The 20,198-nt window shown below is 45.1% G+C and overlaps 1 protein-coding gene across 1 annotated transcript in view; it reads left to right on the top strand.

Moving 5' to 3' along the window:
• The window catches only part of Myo10 (myosin X), a 214,098-nt gene that overhangs the window by 113,376 nt on the left and 80,524 nt on the right, over positions 1–20,198 (top strand). Inside the window, exons 5-10 of the mRNA XM_059276708.1 lie at positions 7,477–7,611; positions 9,129–9,253; positions 10,172–10,185; positions 10,303–10,387; positions 11,652–11,755; positions 18,823–18,952. Coding sequence (XP_059132691.1) covers positions 7,477–7,611; positions 9,129–9,253; positions 10,172–10,185; positions 10,303–10,387; positions 11,652–11,755; positions 18,823–18,952 — 593 coding nt within the window. The remainder of the gene's footprint in view (positions 1–7,476; positions 7,612–9,128; positions 9,254–10,171; positions 10,186–10,302; positions 10,388–11,651; positions 11,756–18,822; positions 18,953–20,198) is intronic.

The following is a 20,198-nucleotide window of genomic DNA, read 5'->3' as shown; positions in this document are numbered from 1 at the left end:
TGCCCCGTCCTCCCAAGTGCTGGGATTCCTTATGTGTGTGTCAACCAACATATCCAGCTCTTACTTACTGGGAAAATAATGTACTGGGATCTCATACCATGAAAACCTTTCCCACTAAGAACCACATTTTAAAAAGAACTGGAGTACGTTTTTTATAATTTTCTTAAATTTTATCGTTAACGAATACAAATTGGCCCACGGCATACATCCTGGTGGCATCCCATTAGAACTTATTGTTTGTACTGGGAGCCTGTTCCGGGGGGATAAGCATGGCCTGGGTGATGTCCAACACAGATATGATGAATGTGCTCAGGTTTCCATGGAGTATCAAAGCATTTCATTCATTTATCCCTCCAGGCGTCCATTCATAGGACATGACTGTTGCTGAGGAGTGACAGTCCATGGAGCTGCTGTTGTGAATGACTTTGACAGCTGTTTTACATGGCTTTCTAGCCCCAGCTTGTGACAAAACCATTCTATTCTTTCAAGAGGAAGGAAAGTGGAAAGGACAGTTTGGGTTTGGGGGAGGGCAGTAGATAGCCCCGGGATTTCCAGTTCCGTGAAAGTAAGACACAGGAGACAGATGGAGAGCCGTATGCCATTTTTAGACTTCAAGCCAATCAAGCTGGCCAAAACTGTAGCCCCATGTTACACAGACAGACCACCTGGTCATGGATGCAGCCAGGTAATGGGTGGACTTCATCACCATGGGAGATCAATTCCCAGATGTGAAGGTTGGATCTGGGACTGAGCAGAGCATGCCCTATCCCATCTCCTCTCCCCAGATCAGAGAAACTATTCCTGTCAGGGGAGGGGTTCCAGTGGAGGTCCTCCCCAGACCCCAGGCAAGGGAATAGAGAGTGTGCCTGAAGACATTTGAGACGTGTTCATACTATCAAATAATGGCTAACGTGTTTTTACAGGATTATGGTGTATTGTTCATTGTGCCAGGCTTGAAGGCATGGAACCCTTTTGGAAGCTTTGATGTGGGCACTCTATAATGACCATTGCAGGCGCCACACAGTTTTCATACTGCAAGATCTGCCCATTATACTTGTTGAAAGTTTCCCTGCTTTTTGAACAACTGGAAATTACATGCACATGAATGACTGAGCTAATTTCCCCTCCCCCAAAGCATGTGGAGAGATGGACTCTGTTCTCTTCGTCAGTGTAGTACTAACGTGCAAGACTGTAGAAGTAACTTGGACAGAACTGTCAGGGTATTCAGTAATTCAAGCAGGGATCGTGCTGATTCAAAGTTAAGCAAAGTGAAGCTACCCACTTTGTACAGAAATAGCTTTAAAGAATAGCATGACTTGTGACACAAGTACCATGTGAGATTGTAGTTTGGGTTTTGCCCTTTTAAGTCAGGGTCTATGCATGTAGCCCAGGCTGACCTTGGACTCAGGATGCATGAATCTCAGTCTACTGAGGGCTAGGATTAGAAATGTGCTACTGGCTGGGTGGTGGTGGCACACGCCTTTAATCCTGGCACTTAGGTGGCAGAGGCAGGCAGATCTCTGAGTTCAAGGCCAACTTGGTCTACAGAGTAAGTTCTAGGACAGCTAGGGTTACCCAGAGAAACTCTGCCTCAAAAAATATAAATAAATAAGAATATAAATAAGAGAAGAAGGAAAAAAAGAAGGAAGAAGAGAGGGGGAGAGAGAGAAAGAAAGAAGGGAAGAAAGAAAGAGAGAGAGAGAGAGAGAGAGAGAGAGAGAGAGAGAGAGAGAGAGAGAGAGAAAGTGCAGCTTGATTGTGGATATTTTTAAGGTAACTTTCTAGATTTTTTTTATTTTTAAAGATTTGTTTATTTTGTATAGTGTTCTGCCTGCATGTATGCCTGGAGGCCAGAAGAGGGCACCAGATCTCATTGTAGGTGGTTGTGAGCCACCATGTGGTTGCTGGGAACTGAACTCAGGACCTCTGGAAGAGCATCCAGGGCTCTTAACCTCTAAGCCATCTTTCTAGTGCCCCTCTCCTTTTTTTAAAGACAGGCTGTCCTGGAACTCATTGTGTAGACAGGCTGTCCTCAGATTCACAGAGATCCACCCACCCTTGCCTCCTGAGTGCTGGGATTAAAAGTGTGCACCACCATACCCTACTCTAGAAATTTTAACGTTTAGAATTTGAAGTCATTTTAGCGTATGAGAATACTGTTATGAGATTAGCAGGAAGCAGAACATACCATAATATCAAATTGTGCTTCACAGTTAGGTGCTGAGATACTTGGTACTGATAAGTGCTTGCCTTGTTACTTTGGGGGACAGTGGTGGATGAGAACATGACTGGTACAACACTTGCTAGACCAGAGCAGTTGGGGAAAATCAGTGCAGTCATCGTGCAGGTGTGATAAAGCAGAAGACAGCGGTGTTTTTATCCACAGGCTGGGGATTGAGCACCAAACAGGAAGTTCCCAGGATGCACACCTTCAATCCCAGCAGTGGGAGGCAGAGGCAGGGAATTCCTCCTCCTCCTCCTCCTCCTCCTCCTTCTCCTCCTCCTCCTCCTCCCCTTCCTCCTCCTCCTCTTCCCCTTCCTCCTCCTCGTCCTCCTCCTCCTTCTCTTCCCCTTCCTCCTCCTTCTCCTTCTTCTTTTTTTCTCTTCCTCCTGCTCCTCTTCTTCTCCTCCTCTTCCTCCTGCTCCTCTTCCTCCTCCTCTTCTTCCTCCTCCTTTTTTCTCTTCCTCCTCCTCTTCCTCCTGCTCCTCTTCCTCCTCTCCTTCCTCCTTTTTTTCACTTCCTCCTGCTCCTCTTCCACCTCCTCTTCCTCTTCTTCCTCCTGCTCCTCTTCCTTCTCCTCCTCTTTAGGGGAGGTGTGGGAATTAAGAGAACTAGAAATTGTAAGCTAAGTTTCAGGACATAGGCATCAGTTTGGTTTCCTTGGGCCTGCTCTGCCCCCTGGTGGATGAAGTGTGTCTTTCTAGTCTCACAATAGTCTCTCACGCTATTGACATTAAAATCAGAGGATATTCGATTCTTAGCCCTCCACATTATCAAGCAAATAGAAAAAGAGCCTGTTTGGAACCTGACAGGGTCTAGTGGTTCAGCCTTGACTGACATCCCCAGCTGGCTGTGGTAGCACCAGGCCTTTAGAGTTCCAGTCTGTACCTCTGATCTGCATTTCAAGATTGTTCTACTCCTAAACTACATTTTTGAAAAATTAATTTTTAAAAAAACGTGTGTGTGCTGGGCAGTGGTGGCACACACCTTTAATCCCAGCACTCGGGAGGCAGAGCCAGGCGGATCTCTGTGAGTTTGCGGCCAGCTTGGGCTACAGAGTGAGTCCCAGGAAAGGCGCAAAGCTACACAGAGAAAACCTTGTCCAAAAATAAAGATAAAAACCACGTATGTGTGTGCTGTACCTGCATGAGTTAACATGCACCACATGCATGCCTAAGGATACCAGAAAGCATTGGCTCCCCTGTATCTGGAGTTATAGGCTGGTGTGAGCTGTCAGATATGAGTGTTGGGAACCCACCCAAGGTCCTCGCTAGAGCACCAAGTGCTCCTAACTGCTGAGCTCTCTCTCCAATCTCTTAGACTCTGCTTTTATTTTACCTTCCAATGGACACACCTTTGTTTCTTGAAGTGTGTCTCGATGAGTGCTTGAGCCAAGTTTGTGTGTTGGGTCAGAAAAGAACCGCATGGCACAGGAAATAAGTTGTGACTCACACTGAAAAACAGATGAAGGGCATAGGTGTGGAAGATCTAGGAAAATGAACTACATGGAGAAAGCTCCTATCCTTCTAAGCCTCCGAGAACCTTTTCTGTGGAGAAAGTGAGGCTTGGACCTGGTGAGCGAATGACTGCGGAGATTTGAACTTTAGTCTCCGCTCCCACAGAGTGGTGCTTCCTGCTGCAGTCATCATGTAAGGACTTTGTTTAGCTTGCTAAGACCTTTGGACTTCATCCTTTAGACACTAGGACGCTTCTTTAGTTGGCTACCAACTAGGAAATGACAGAAATTAGATTTGATCTGATTTATGTTTTGTGAAAATTGTGTGGTTTTTGGAATGCATGTGGTTTTGTAGCATTCTTGGTCAGCAGCTACAAAAGGGCCCGAGAGATTCCATTTTGGGTTCTGCGATCAGCTCAGTAGTGCCCGAGCGTCTCAGTACGCAAACAGAGGGGAGGGCAGAGAGATAAGATGTAAGGACCAGAGACTGTCAACACATACATGGACCTAGAACACCGCCAGCACCAATGTGTCCTGCTAGCAGACCGGCATCCCCTGCATGGAGAGTCTGTGCATGCCGGTACCCTCCCTGCAGGGGTCTGGCTCGCTTCCCTGTTGCTTTCCAGGGCACATCGCGTCCAGCATCTTTTAGCCTCCCCAACCCTGGTTCTCTGACATCTCCTTTAGGATAATTCAGCATCATGACTCAGGAATCTCTAGTGCATTACATGTTGCAGGGAGGAGGTGCACATTTGGTTCTGTGGCTAAATTGAGTCACCCTGGTTTCCCCTCAAGCTGTCTCATTCTTTTTTGAAGCACGGTCTGTCTGGTATTTCTCCCTCTCTGACCCTACCATTTCTCCTGTCTTCCCTCCTCCACCCTTTTTTCCCCTCAGAGTTCCCTTGGTCCCCCAATCCCCCAGTTCCACCCTGGCAACTTCTACAAGTCTTCAGGTATCATACCCCCGTATCTCATGGGTACCTCCAGGGTTAGGTTCTGAACGCTCATCATTTTCTCTCCAAAATATGTTCCCCCTCCTACCTTTCTCAGCCTGATTCTCCAGCTGCCCTCTCCCAAGACTGAGGTCTGGAAGCCACTCTGTTCTGGAAGGTTTCTGTTTGCCTATTTGTCTGTCTGTCTGTCTGTTTGTTTTTGAGTCAAGTGTGCTAATCTTAAGTATACAGTTTGATGAATTTTGACAGATGTGGAAACTGTTGGCAACACCTAGGTCATCATGCTGGTAAGCTCACTGGTACCCAGGTCATTCCTGAGCTTCTGTCCCTGACTGAACCCCCAGGCTGGGTCTGCCAGGGATCCTGTGCATGCTCCTTCCAGTCCCATGGACTCGCCCTCTACCTCTGTGAGTCAGAGGATGAAAACTTGGGTTTAAGGCACCTCGTCCATTTCAATCATGGAATTGTCCCGTGAGTTTTTCTTGGCTTTTGTTTGCTTGTTTTTAGTCAGGGTCTTGTGTAGCCATCAGCCTTGGCAAAGATGACTTTGAACTTCTGATTCTCCTGCCTCTACCTCGTGAGTGCTGGGATTGTAGGTATGCACCACCATACCTGCATTATGTGGTGCTGGGAATGTAACTCAGGGCTTTCTGCATGCTAGGCAGGCACTCTGTCCAATGAGCTGCACCCTCGTGCTAGGCGGGCACTCTGTCCAATGAGCTACACCCTCGTGCTAGGCGGGCATTCTATCCAATGAGCCGCACCCTCAGTTCCGCCTTGTTTTTAAAATTCAATCAGCGGTACCTGTCAGTTCAGTGTGTACCTGTTAAGACGTGGGGAGTCATTTGGCTGTTTCCTTGAACCTTACTCCCCTAGCCTGTGCTCTACTCAGTCTTGAACGACTCCAGTGCCAGCCTTACACTAAGCAATAGGCTGTGCTCTACTCAGTCTTGAACGACTCCAGTGCCAGCCTTACACTAAGCAATAGACTGCGCCTGGGCCAGGTGTGCGAAGACGGCTGTTACGCCCAGAACCAAGGTGATTCCCGATACCGATGAAAGATAACTCAGCCCAAACTGCCTGGACTCACACACTTAATTATCTCAAGCACCATTAAGCAGGACAGTTTCTAGGTTCTTAGACTCAGCTGCCCTAAGTAGGTTTCTTTCTGGTTTCCTTGGGTTTTGCTTTTTTATCTCACAGTAGGTGTGATTTTGTGGGTATTTGTTCTCTGCAGGAAGAACACATTTCTCCCTGTCTCTGTTTTGTGTGGAGACCATGCCAGGACCCCCAGACCCATTGCCATAATGCTTCTTTAAAAATCTGGAATCATGATATCTCCTATGCTCAACCCTAATGCTTACAAAGAGGATGAGGTGCCTGTGGTGGGCCTGGACCAACACACGTTCCCTGAGTGCCCAAGACACCCAGCTTGACTTCAGGAATGTCTTATTACTTGAGTCATTTCTTCTTTTTATTAAATGTGCTTAATCATTCACCATGTTCCCAGTAGCGTCCCTGTCTCCTTAGGGTGCCCCAGGACATGGACCCAGGGACTCCTGTCCAACTTCCGCCAAGCACTTCCACCCTGCTGCCTCTGATGGCTTCTGTCGGGCTATGCTCTTTCTTACTTGCCCTTCGCTTCTGCTTTCCTTGGAAGTTTCGCTTCTTGCTTCTTCGATCATCCCCCACGGTACGCGCTGAACACTTACCCAAACTAGATGGGGCTCTCACCTCCAGATCTCTTTCGTGCTTTTCCGTTCCCTCTCTAGTTGTGTCCCATGTGCACGGGATCTGAGCAGCCACAAGCTAGGTAACAGCTAAGCCTGGAGATGGCTGTAGCCGATCTTGCTGAAGGGACCCTTCAGCCCTTCCAGAGTATTCTCTCAAGGGCTTTGCTCTTTAAGGTGACCTTAATGGACCCAGCTCACTCACCAGCCCTAGGTTGCATCTTCCAGTACCACCTTGTCTGGCTTCTGTGCTCCTGCTCCATTATTATCTTACCCAGAATCCTCCTGTTTTCTCTGCGGGTGTTTGCCAGACTCTTAAGGCACGGGGGAGGCATCCTTTGATTCCCCCATTGGCCTCCTCTGTCTGAAATGCTCTGTTCACTTTCCCTTAGCTGTTGCTAATGCACAACATCCACAGGACTTTGGAATCAGACACCCTAGTGTTCAGATCTGACTCAGGCACTCAGCCCTTGTCTCTTTCCTTTGCAGAATCTCTGGGAGGATAGTCATGTAGTGTGGGTTTCATCCTTTCGTGACACTGGTGGTTTCATTCTTGAGCTCGTTCACCTGCACTGTTTCCCACGCAAGCACTGCTACTGTGCCCATCATTTAACACCCACCCTCCTGGAGCCCAGTGAGCAGGTGTTGTTGGAGTGCTGGGGATGTGCTTGGGAACAAGACAAAATCAAGATTCTTGCCCATGCACAGCTTCCCTTCTTTGAAAGGCACCATCTAGCTCCGAGTCCAGCATAAGAAGCAGCATATGGGAGGCCGGAAGTGGACCGGCCTGCAGGAGAAAGAGCTTTGGCTCAAGTTCTTTAACAACATTGATTATGCGAGTGTCAGCGGAGGGCATGCATACGCTACAGCAGACGTGGAGGTCAGAGGACAACTTGTGGGAGTCTGTTTTCTCTCTGTGTGTGCCAGAGAGTGAAGTCAGGGCATCAGGCTCGGTGACAAGCGCCCTTAGCCACTGAGCCTTCTTCCTGGCCTGGCAACAGGGATTTTGATCTCTGCTCTCCCTGGTGTTAATGGGGATTTGTTTTAAGGAGTGTAGTTGTTTCCAGAACACTTGTCTTTCCTTAGAAACCCAAACCTGTGCGGTTTGTCTTCCAGTGGTGAAAGTGGAGCTGGGAAAACAGAAAGCACCAAGCTGATCCTCAAGTTCCTGTCCGTCATCAGCCAGCATTCTTTGGACCTGTCCTTACAGGAGAAGACATCCTGTGTGGAGCAAGCCATCCTCCAAAGCAGGTATCGCATTGGTTTTCTTCCTTCCAAGTGATAGGGTTTGCTTTTCTCTTGGAATGGAGTAGCTAAAATTCATCTGTCTATTTCTCTTCCTGGCTTGCCTGTTAGGATTCCTCAAGAGATCTCTGCTGCAAACCTTTCATCCCAGCGTGGGAGGCAGAGGCAGGCAGATCTCTGTGAATTCGAGGCCAGCTTGAATTACATAGAGAGTTCCATAGAGACGACTTAGTGAGCCTTTTTCTCACTTCCCAGCCCCCACCACTGACACCTCCCCCCAAAAAGTAAACAGTCTTAATATGTACCCAGCACTTTGTGGAACCTTCAGCAACACCTGCTTTGGCGGAAGCAGTTCCTGGACCTTCCTTTCCAGTTGGGCCATTCAGGCTGATACCACGAGGTTTTGAGAAGCAGTCAGTCTCCAGCTGCCTGCAAGGACTCCAGTGCATCTAACCCAGTTGCCACGTGCAGTGGGCTTAGCATTTATAAGGAGGAAGGTGCTGTCCATGTGAGCAGAGTGCATCTTCTCAGCCTCACCCAGAACAGATCAGCAGTAGGTAGCCATGATCCTTGGAACCCTGACAGAGGGCCGCAAGGCTGGGTATCATCTACAGACAACTAACTTGGAATCTGATTTGTGCCTGGTAGGGTGGTAGAATTAGTAGAGACATTACAGAATCCCAGATACAGAAAGCTGTCTCAGGGTCAGCAACCTGCAGCCTAATACAGTTTCCTGCAGCTTTTTATTTAATTGGGCTTACAGCTCAGTGGTAGAATGCTTGCTTAGCATATTCAAGATCTGGGGTACCATGTGTACACTCTCCACCCACATTCTTTTTTCATTGCAGTTAAATACATATACCTTTAATTTCTAACCATCCTCTCACATACAGCTCAGGAGCAATAGTCATCACCATCCATTTTCAGACTTCTTCATCTGCCTCCTGCAGCCTCCTTTGTAAATAATTTTCTTGGGACCCTGCCCTGCTCACTCGTGTTGTTTCGGGCTGCTTTTAAATGATGGTGCCAACGCTGAGGAGTTTCAGCAGGGACCACATGCTCTACAAAGCCTAAAACACTCTCTGGTCCTTTGCAGAACTTCCTGTGACACACTTAGTCTATCCTGACTCCGTTTTACAGTTGGAGCTCATCCAGAGTGTAAAATAAATTATCTCCAGGCCGTGCAGCCGATGAGTGAAATGTCCAGAATTGAGGGCTCTCCAGCTCCTAGATGTGAGCATGGGTTCGTCTGTGCAACTCCTGGGCTGTGTGTATCAACCACATTCATTTGTGCAGAGCTGAGCCACGTGGTCCCCTTAGCTATGTGGCTTCCTCTTGAAGTGCAACCATCTTCCTTCTTCACATAAAAGGGGATGTTCAGGAAAGCCCATTTCAGCCGGAGAAAAGCCAGCTCCCCTTTAAATAAACGGAGTCAGGCTGGGCCCCGCTGCACAGATGTGTGCAGTTTGTGAGTTTGAGCCTTTGCCCTGGTTAATGCCCTGCTGTCCCTCCTCTGTTCACAGCCCCATCATGGAAGCTTTCGGCAACGCGAAGACAGTATACAACAACAACTCCAGTCGCTTTGGGAAGTTTGTGCAACTGAACATCTGTCAGAAGGGAAATATCCAGGGTGGAAGAATTGTAGATTGTATCCTGTTTCGTTTCATGTTCGTCCTCATACTTGGCTCTATCAGTCAGTGGACACTTGGCTCACTTGTTGTAAGGGCCCCAAAAGAGTGTGAAGTACTTGTTAACGTTAGTTCAGGCTCATTTTTGTTTTAATAATTGTGCATTTGTCCTGTTTAATGATTATTCTAAAAGATAAATAACCATTTTTCCTATGTAAATATCACATATTATGCCTATAGTCTAGATTCATCATTTATTAGTCTGTTTTCTGTTGCTGTGATGGAATGCCTAAATGGGTACTTGATAAAGAAAAGAGGGGTTTTTTGCCCTTTTTTTTTCTTCTTGATAGCTTTATCTTAGCTCACAGTTTGGGGAGGCTGAAAGTCCAAGGTCAGTCATTTTTTCAGACTCTGGTCCAAGCCTTCCTAGCTCCGTTGTAGCATGATGGATGGTGTCATGGAGCATGTGTGAGAGATCATATGACAGGAGGTAAGAGGAAGAGAGAACCAGGATGGCTAGACTCCATTCTTGACTATTCTCAAGAAACTGGCATGCCTATGAGATCAGCATTAATGTAACTTTAGTAACCTTGACCTAGCCATCTCCCATTGGGCCCCACCTCATGTAAGGGTTCTGCCACCCTCATAGCATAGACCAAGGACTCTATGTAGGGCCTTTGGGGCTACATTCAAGCCATGTCTACCCTGCGGCAGTCACCAAGCACTAGCTGTTTGCTGTAGCGGGTCCTATCATTTGGCACCTACACGGGCATTATGTCATTGGAGCTGAATTTAGGTGAGGGGGGCTTTGCTTTGTTTGATGTCCTTCGGCACCAGTGGCAGCAATGTCAGTGGACCGGGAGCCGTTACCCAAAGTCAAGACTAACCTCCTGCCATGTCTGTTTTCTTCCTTGACTTGCCTTACTTTTCACATGAAGATTTATTAGAAAAAGTAAGTAACTGTGATGCAATTCACAGTTTTCCTATGATGACAATTTTTAGACATTGTTTTTGTATTAAATGGTGAAAACATTTTTTTTTATAATAGAAATTTGGTTTCTCTCCACAGAACCGAGTAGTGAGGCAAAATCCTGGGGAGAGGAATTATCACATATTCTATGCACTGCTGGCAGGGCTGGAACAGAGAGAGAGAGGTGAGTGATGCGCGCGCGCGCGGCAGCAGAGACAAGCGGGTGGCAGCTTGTGGTCCATTTCAAACACATTGGGGATGAGGTGGGCAGCACAGGAACATCTTTGACTTCCACCGAGTGCAATGAAATGTGTGCTGTTAGAGTACGAAAGATGCCAAGTTGATCCGAGGGTCAAAACAGCAAAGGGAGAAAATCAAACTGTTTATAGTTAGTACATTTTTAATTTGATTGGTACTTGTGAGAAATGTCTAATGTAACATAATCAGCTTTATTTCAGAGTGTGTGTGTGTGTGTGTGTGTGTGTGTGTGTGTGTGTGTGTGCATAGAGGCCAGAAGTTGACTCCAGTGGTTCTCCACCTTACCTATTAAGACAGGCTCACTCACTGAACCTAGAGTTTGCTACTGAGACTGTGGTGGTTGACCAGTTAGCCCTGGGATCACAAGCTCACTATCCCACATGGCTTTGTATGTGTGTTCTGGGCGTTGAACAGTGGTTGACCAGTTGGCTCTGGGATTACAAGCTCACTATCCCACAGAGCTTTGTGTGTGTGTTCTGGACATTGAACAGTAGTTGACCAGTTGGCCCTGGGATTGCAAGCTCACTATCTCACAGGGCTTTGTATATGTGTTCTGGGCATTGAATGGTGGTTGACCAGTTGGCCTTGGGATCACAAGCTCACTATCCCCTTTGTATGTGTGTTCTGGGCATTAAACGGTGGTTGACCAGTTAGCCCTGGGATCACAAGCTCACTACCCTGCATGGCTTGTGTATGTGTTCTGGACATTGAATATGAGCTACTTGACTAAGCCATCTCCCTGGCCTACAGCTGTACTTTTGAAACACACCTAAGTAAAATTTCTAAAAGTTCATTTTTCTTTTCTTTTTTGGTCCTACTAGAGAATGAACCTAGAACTTATGTGTCTTAAGCAAGTCCTTTTCCACCTAACCATCTCTAATTAAATGTTTGGCTTTTAAAAGAAAATAATATAGCAATACCCTCATTAATTTGTTTTTTTCTGATCCTGTTTAATTTAATTGGCTGATTTTAATTTGCCTGGATTGTTAAAAGGTAGCTTTATTAGCATCTTAGTGTGTGGTCATTTGGGGTATGGAATTATGTTTGTATTTTAGTTATTGAAACCACAATACAGTCCCTTACATACTCAAGTAAGTACATAATTATGTAAATTACAGTGATTGCTTCTGACTTTGGTCAGCCAAGGCCAGCTGAGTACTGATGTCCCGTCTTTCTTTGTCTTTCTGTAGAAGAATTTTATTTATCTTTGCCAGAGAACTACCATTACTTGAATCAATCTGGATGTATAGAGGACAAGACAATCAGTGACCAAGAATCCTTCAGACAAGTTATTGTAAGTTACTTTTTTTAATCTTCTCATAAAGAGTATGGATTCATTTTTGTTTTCAAAAAAAAAATAATTATTTTTGTAATGAAAACAGACATGATTACATTTGAAGAACATGCAAGAATTGTTCTTTCTTGCCCCTGTTAATTACTGTGAAGCCTGCTTTCCAGGCTGGAAGGGAATCCCAGGAGTCCTTTGCAAGTGGTGAGTGACTCCCTTGGAACAGCATGTTCAGAGCCTGTGCTCTCGTTTCCTCAAAACAAACGCCCAAAACCCAAGGCTTTGCACCCTAGCAACGGTTCTCTGGTTTTGAGGTGGCAGGTAGGGTTTCTTTTGGAAAACAGATTCATCATGGGGCAAGGTCACCACTGGGTCGTTACCCAGTCCCTGTAGTTCTCCACTGGAATTAGTTCTGGTTGCATGGACAGTGCTGATCTTGACCCTGGCTCATGGCAGCAACAGTCACTAACATCTCTCAGTTCCCACAAGGGCTTTGGACAGGGTGACTGCACTGAAAATAAACCTGGTCACCACACGCTGTTAACAGCCTGCCTGACTGAGTGCACCTGGCCATCACATCACGGTGGGCCCACGTCTTTGCCAGAGTCCTCAGCTTTAGGACACAGTACCTATAGGGTTTGACTCATCTTTAATCATAATCGTGTATAAATACAGCTGACATGAGTGTGGGTATCCCTGTGTACCCACTACCCATGGACTCGTATTTAACTGTCAGCAGAGGGGAAAGCAATGTTTTTCAGTGTACTTAATGTATTCAGACCTTTTGTGTTGCCAGTTCCTAAACAATACAGCATAACAGTCTATATATACTGTGTGTGTGTATATATATATATATACATGTGTGTGTATATATACTGTATTGGGCACTATAAGTAATTTGGAGAACATTTAAAGTATATAGAGAATGTACATAGGCCATGTGTACATATTTATAAGGGACTTGAGCATTCTCAGACTGTAATGCCTACAGAGGAGCCTGGAACCAATCCACTGTGCATACATACCAAGGCATGCTTACACTTACTTTCTTGAACTTCACATGGATTCAGCTCCGCTCTTCATGACCCTGTCAGGTCATTGGAATGGGGTCTTCTGGGAGACTACAGAACCGGTGAATAGCCCGCCTTTACCCGCACATTACAGAGCTGGTGTACAAGTATACAGATCCCAGACAGAGCCGCCAGCCTTTCAAGGCACGTTAGCCTTGTCTTTGTAAGTCATTCAAAGGTCAGAAACTCTGATTATTCAGTGTGTGGTGTCTTCACCAGTAGGGTCTCACCATCCAGTTCCGGTATGTAACCAAGAGCAACAGTAGTGTCCTCTGGTTCCGGGGACCTCTGAGGTCTTGCTACCCGAGAAGTGGCATACAAAGAGGAATACCATGTGATTTCAAAATGCCTATCAATCACACATAAATTCTCCTCATCCCGTGTATATAATCTGGAATTATATAATTGGAAATGGAATTCAAGCTTGGTATGATGGTTCATGCCTGTGATCCCAGCACTTTGGTGGCTGTGACAGAAGGATTGCCATGAGTTTAAGGTCAGCCTAACGTGCAGAGTTAGGCCCTGTCTCAAAAGACAAAAAATAAATAAATACATGAAGCAAAAAGGAGGGGAAATGAAATTCAAAGCAGACGAGGCAGGAATGTGACCATCTTTCCTTTCTATTCAAAGGCACACAAATGTGCAGAGCAGTGCAGAGGGATTGCGCTGTCTCTCAGTGTCTCTCTGTGTGTGTCTCTCTCTGTCTCTGTTCCATCTTTGTGTCCGACACTAGCTCTGCTGCTGTTCCATCTGCCCTCAGTTAGAGAAATCAAACCTGGGGCTGCACATATGCCAGTCCTCTGAGCTACACCCCGCTGAAGACATCACTCTTTGGTGTATACATCTTGGAGGGAAAGGATTTGTCTTGGCAGGTTGGATTTTGTGAAGTGTTCTTTAAAGTACTATCAGCCCCCATATCTCTGAGACCCATGTGTCTGAAGATAACCAGATTCAGATAGAAAATGCTTTTAAAAAGAGGAAACAGGTTGCGTCTACAAAAGCATATATATAACATAAGATCTGCTGCTTTTACAGCATATGCCTTGAGTTTGGTAATCTAGAGGTGATTTAAGTCTGCAGGGGGGCCAGGCACAGTGGCAAAGGCCTGGGATCCCAGCACTGCAGAGGTTAAAGCAGGATAACTGATGCAGATTTAGTGCCAGCCTGGGTTGCTTTGTGAGTTCAAGGCCAGCCTGGGATCCATACCACACTATAAATAAAGTATCCAGGATGACTGTATGGGTCCTCTGCAAATGCTACACAATTTTATATACAGGACTGGATTAAGCTTCTGTGGATTTTTACAGCCGGCCTCCTGGCACTCCTCACAGGTACAGCTGTGTTCTAAGCTGTCTTCTTCTTTCTGTTACGGTCACACACTTTTCCCACTACACAGCCTTCTTCTCACAGTTCATTTCTTACCGTCTTTGTTGAAGAAGCATGTGTGGAAATTAGCACTCATCCTCATTCTTGATGAGTCGAGGGAAAGAATAGACGGTTATCTAGTCTAGTCTTGCCGCAGGCCCACCCATTCCCAGAGAGCTGTGGCCACCAGGGTGCATTGCCTGGGAAGACCGTGGATGCTGTTCCTCTCCCTTCCTCTTGGGGCATTATTTCCCCACACAGAACAGTTCCTTTCCGTGGGCTCCAGGTCAGTTTAGGGAGCTTGGTGTTCTTAATCCCTGTGTTTAAGCTTTATGGTTACATTGAAAAAGCAAGTGTTGGCATTTGAAGTTTGATCTTATGACAAAATGATGTATCATGTAAGAAGGCAGGGAAATTTATATATGAAATCAGCATAGTGTTCCTGACTAACGTCTTCTAGTCACACATTCTTTTTATGGACATCCTTGTAGATCTGTAAGTGTTCAATTTACAACTACTCATTAGTGTTGGCCCACCAGAAGTATTAATGAAAAATTAGCTGATCTTTACTAAGATCATAAATGTGAATTTTGCTATTATTATTTAACCATTTAATTTTATTCTAGAAGTTCTAAGCATGGCTTTTAAAAAAAAAAAAAAAAGGTACAACTTTGATGGAGGAGGAGGAGGAAAAATATTCCTTCCTGGAAACAGCAAAATTTCCCTCTTCTCAAACTGATTGGGAGACATTTGAGATACTTTATTATACACATAGATGAAACCCCTTGTAGCAAGTGAAACCCGTCGTTAGGTATAACGTTTAGAAATGCTGAAAAAATTGTTTCTTATATAAGAAATGAGGAGGGCAGGAGACAGCAATATGCATTACATGTATATAAAATCCCTTTATTTTAAAAAAGAAATTACTTTATATATCATATACATATAGCAATTGTAAGAGGAGAAAAAAATATTGAAGCAAAAGTATGTTTCAAAAGTGTTACTTTACATGGCACAACTCTTTGATTTTATTTTATCCTATGCCATTCTCTGAATGTTATGTTTTCATAATGAACATGCTATCTTTGCCATGATTATATGATTATTATTTGGAACGACACCTGCTTTTCCGTGGACCATAGGCTATGAATATATGCTCAATGTCATAGCCAGTTTTAATATAGCTTTCAAAACTGGGCCATAAATGTTTCAGCTGAGATGAAAAGCTATTTCAAGTCAGAAGTAACAACTAATTTATTTTACTGCCTCCATCTGGCCCCAGGGTGGTGGCTGACAAGATGTGTGTGAAGTAGCAAGAGACTTTGATGCGTGATGGCCTGTTTGTTCTCTTCACAAATCCTGGATGTTTACAGCATCCTTGGCTGTGGACCACTGCTAAGATTTCCAGACTTCAGAGACCTTCCTGCATGTACCCAGGGGTTTTGAGTGGTGTGTGGCTGTAGTTATGTAGCTGCAAATGCATTCTGTATGAATCAGATTGTGTTACTTTTCAAACGATTTTTTTTTCTCTCTTCCAATCTTGGAAAACTTGGGGGTTGTTGATGTAGAGAACAGTGAAAGGGTTGGGAATGTTGCTGATTTGTTAGAGTCTTTGCCTGGCATGCACAGAGCCCCAGGTTCCATTCCAGTACCACACCACATAAACCACATGTGGTGGCACTCGCCTAAATTTCCATGAGGTTATTGAGGCAGGAGGATTAGAAACTCAAGGCTGTCCTTCCCTACTTAGCGAGGTCAAAGCCCCCGCCCCCTGGTCTCAAAACAAAACAAGACCAAAAAAAAAAAAAAATTCAGAAGGAGTAGAAGAGACTTCGAGAAGATAATGAGTTTATTCCAGAATGGCCCTGCAGAGGGACTACGTCAACTTTGTATCTAACGGTGCTAAAGCAAGGGGAAGTTTTCAAAATGAGGGTTACAGAGGTGTTTTTGCAATCATGATCCCTTTTGCAGGCATACACAGCAAGGGCATCAGAAAGAGGCAGTGACTGGGTGATAAGCAGAGATCCTTGTATGTCTGTGAGGACACTGTGGTGCTGGCCGAGGCTTCTGCAGAAACTCCTCTTGTCGAGCATCTCTCGGGAAGAGCCCTTCCTTCATGCCTTGTTGACTTTATTTAGCCGGTTGCAACTTGACACGAATAACTCCACTTTGATTCCAACAGCCTTCAGTCAACATAAGCTGATGTCGTACATGAAATAATTTCATATAACACATATGAATCATTGTATAACACATCACTACCAAAGTACTTGTCATTACTTAAGCTCCCAGCTGCCTCCTTTCCCACCCTTTCAAGAATACCACGGTTCAGGGATCTGCCAGGGTCCCTGTGCTTTCTGAGAGGGTCACTTACCTCTAGTTTCTACTGTGACACATTTGTTTCTAGTGTGACAACCTGCTGCTTCAGAATCTAGCACCACATATCACCCCCCCCCCCATATCACGTTCACAGGCATCTGTTTTATGTGCTTAATAAAAACTTTTATTTAAAAAAAAAAAATCTCTGTGTAACTCCATACCCGTTTTGTGACTAAGTTGGTATTTAGCAATTCCAAGCCAAGCCATACTGAGAACTTCCCAGGATTTTTATTTCAGTCTTGAGCCATATTATTGAAATAATAAAATAATTATAATAGCCTTAAACGGTGGCTATTCTCGCCAGAGGGAATGGGACACTGCTTAGTAAAACAATTATAAAAAGAACAGCAAGAAACAGAAGTTATTGCTAGGAGTTTTAAGGCACATGCCCATACTGATGATAATTGTTGGGGCTATTAAATTTTCCTATGATAGATTCAATTACCACTATCACCATAGTCTAATTTACTAATCATTTAGAGTTAGACTGAAAAAGAAAGAAGTTAACAATTCATTAGTACAGTGAACATATTAACTCTGTCCCATTTCATATTTTCATACGTTACCTTTGAATGTATTATAAGAAGTTAACCAAGTTGTGTGTGTGTGTGTGTGTGTGTGTGTGTGTGTGTGTGTGTGTGTACCCTCATACACATGCACAGTTGCATGGAGTGCAGCCACATACCTGTCATCGTGTGCACGTAGAGCTCAGAGAACATCTTGTATCAGTCTGCAACTTCCACTTTGTTTGAGATGATCTCTTGCCAGCTCACGGTATTCTAGGTATTCGCTTTATACCCCTTCATCGTTACCCCAACGCACTGGACCTGCAGATTGCTTTACTGCGTCCGGCTTTCACATGAGTTCTGGGGATCTGAATACAGGTGCAACACCTGCATGGCAGGCGCGCTACCCACTGAGCCATCTCCCCAGCCTCGATAATTTTGTTTTATGAACTGTGTATTGATACGTTTTCACTTGATAGGAACTGCCTGCTACTGTTCACATACATTTTTAAATCTTATTTACCTTTCGTGCTTCAGAGCCCAGGTAGGTGATTCTGTTGTTTAAACTTCAGCGCAGTGGCTGCGCCTTAATCTACTGCTGTTTCAGCCAGCAATTGCAACTCCACCATTACCGGCCTGCTTCTCTAGCAGCAGCCTAGCCACATAGGCCACAGCCTGGCGGGAATCCTATTCCACAGGCACTGGCTCTGTCACTGCTGCTACAGGTAGCTCTAAATCTCTATTGTTCTATTTATAAATAAGACTCAAGACTCAAAGGCTGGGGTGAAAACCTGCTAGCTCAGAGAGGCTGGGTTGCAGTTAGCTAACCTTCTCTCCTTGCTGCTTCTGCTTCACCAGATCAGAAAATACTGCTCCACTCCAAACCCCACCCTGCTACTTCCTGGGTCTCTCTATCTCTCCGGGATGCCCTCTGATGCTCTATGATTACTGTCCGTCAACTAGTTGCTAACTCAGCCTCCTGACTCAAGGTTAATTTTGTTTAATTAACACAAATGCAAACTCGGGGTTCACAGTGTGATCCAGTATCCCCCAACATGACTCCGTGAAGATGTTCGTTTCTGTGGTCCTTATGGGAACTGGCTAATGGGAACAAATGCATTGTTTTCTTTGGAATTTTGAGATAGATGATGTCCTGCTATGTGACCCAGGCTAGTCTTGAATTTATGGTAATTGACCTTCTCTGGCCTCTCAGATTCTAGGGTTACAGGCATGCACTGCCATGATGGTTTTTGGCTTAGAAAACATCTATAAACTCATAGAAAGAAAGGAGCCAAATTCACTTTTGCACAGCATGGGTACTTTGTAATTATTTTGCTCATTTCTGACTTGGTTTTCAACTTGGTTTTAAAGTCTTGAGACTAAAAAATGATTATTTCTTTGCTCTCCCTTCTTGCATATTAACCCCCTGCCTCCAGTTTATGTAAAGAGAGCCGTGATCATTGTGCTTTTGTGTTGGAGGAGAGAAGCCTTTTGTTGACCTTGTGATAACCGTGATTCCTACCTAGGAAGCTGTTTAGTAATGGAAGCAGGAAGCTGTCTGTATCACAGACGTGTGGTCCTGTATTGGTTGGATTCTCAGCGTTCTTCATTTCTGCCATTTTTGTTTTTAACACACAGTGTTGTTAGAGTCGGTGGTTATGCATCACGTTTGTTTGTTTGTTTGTTTTTTCTTGTCTTTAGAACCATACCTCATAATTTAACTTAGTCACCAACAGTTTTTGTTTTCTTCTAGTTGGCAATGGAAGTCATGCAGTTCAGCAAGGAGGAAGTTCGGGAGGTTTTGAGGTTGCTGGCTGGGATACTACATCTCGGCAACATAGAATTTATCACTGCTGGAGGGGCGCAGGTTTCCTTCAAAACAGGTGAGACCAAGCCAGCCACTCACCCCCACCCCTGTCCCCACCCCCACTCCCTCCCCTGGTCCCCTTCAGTGTTTTCCTCATAAGAGACTAGACCCAGAAACTTGAGGCATTATCCTCCAAAGCCATGTTTGTTTGTTTGTTTGTTTGTTTGTTTGTTTGTTTGTTTGTTTTTGAGACAGAGTTTATCTGTGTAGTCCTGGCTGTCCTGGAACTCACTACGTAGACCAAGCTGGCCTTGAACTCACAGAGATCCTCCTGCCTCTGCCTCCTGAGTACGGAGCATGTGCCACCATCGCCAGGCTGACTTGTGGTCCTTTCTTACAGAAAGTTTTCTGGTGCCAGAATAGAGCTACAGACTTGCCCTCTCTTTGATGCTGGGGCTTGAACCCATGGTCTCACCCACTCTCCCATGCTAAACACGTGTCCGCCACTGAGCCACATCCAGCTCAGGAGGTTGGAGGGTCACCTGTGTGATGTGAAGTGTCAGGGCAAGAGTCAAAGCCTGTGGAAAGTTCCTGAACTGGGGTTGGCGTCTGTTCTTATTCTTACTAAGAAGGGAAATGGACCAAATAAGTAGAAGACTGAACAACAGGTACTTAATATAGGGAAAATGTTGAGTCAGTCAGTGTCCCACTTTGTCTTGGTTTTTAGAGTTGTCCAACTGTGGTGCCTAGTGTCAGTCCATTGGACTATTGGTTCACTGAGCAGAAGGCTGGGTTCATAGCCCAGTTCTGCCAGGACTTGTTCCTCCTGTTACTTGTCCCTTTGCACTTATGACTTCCTCCTGGTAGAGTACCTCAGAGTTTGTTGTCTACATGTAATGCCAGTTGAGGTACTTTTAAATATATATACATATATATGTGTGTGTACACACACACACACACACACAGAGAGAGAGAGAGAGAGAGAGAGAGAGAGAGAGAGAGAGAGAGAGAGAGAGATACAGAGACAGAGACAGACAGAGAGAGACAGAGATTTTGAGAAGTTTTCTGATGGAAGCAATAAGTGGTGTTGCAGAAACTGGAAACTGGATGTGTCTGGGACCAAAGTGTCTCTCTGGGAACTCCTTCCATGTTCAATGTTTATCAAGAGTTTGACGCCACCTAGTTCTTTTCAGTGCCCTAGAAGCCTGAGAGTCTTTGTTTAGAGTTGGAGAGAGAAATGATTTAGAGATTAAGAGACCGGTGGCATTTTGAGAGGACCTGCCTTCTGTAACTCAGGTTCTAGAGGACCTAGTGCCATCTTC

This window comes from Peromyscus eremicus, chromosome 11, assembly GCF_949786415.1.
Source record: "Peromyscus eremicus chromosome 11, PerEre_H2_v1, whole genome shotgun sequence".
NCBI classification, from domain to species: Eukaryota; Metazoa; Chordata; class Mammalia; order Rodentia; family Cricetidae; genus Peromyscus; species Peromyscus eremicus.
The sequence above is the reverse complement of the archived record's forward strand: the minus strand, read 5'-3'. Positions and strand labels throughout refer to the sequence as shown.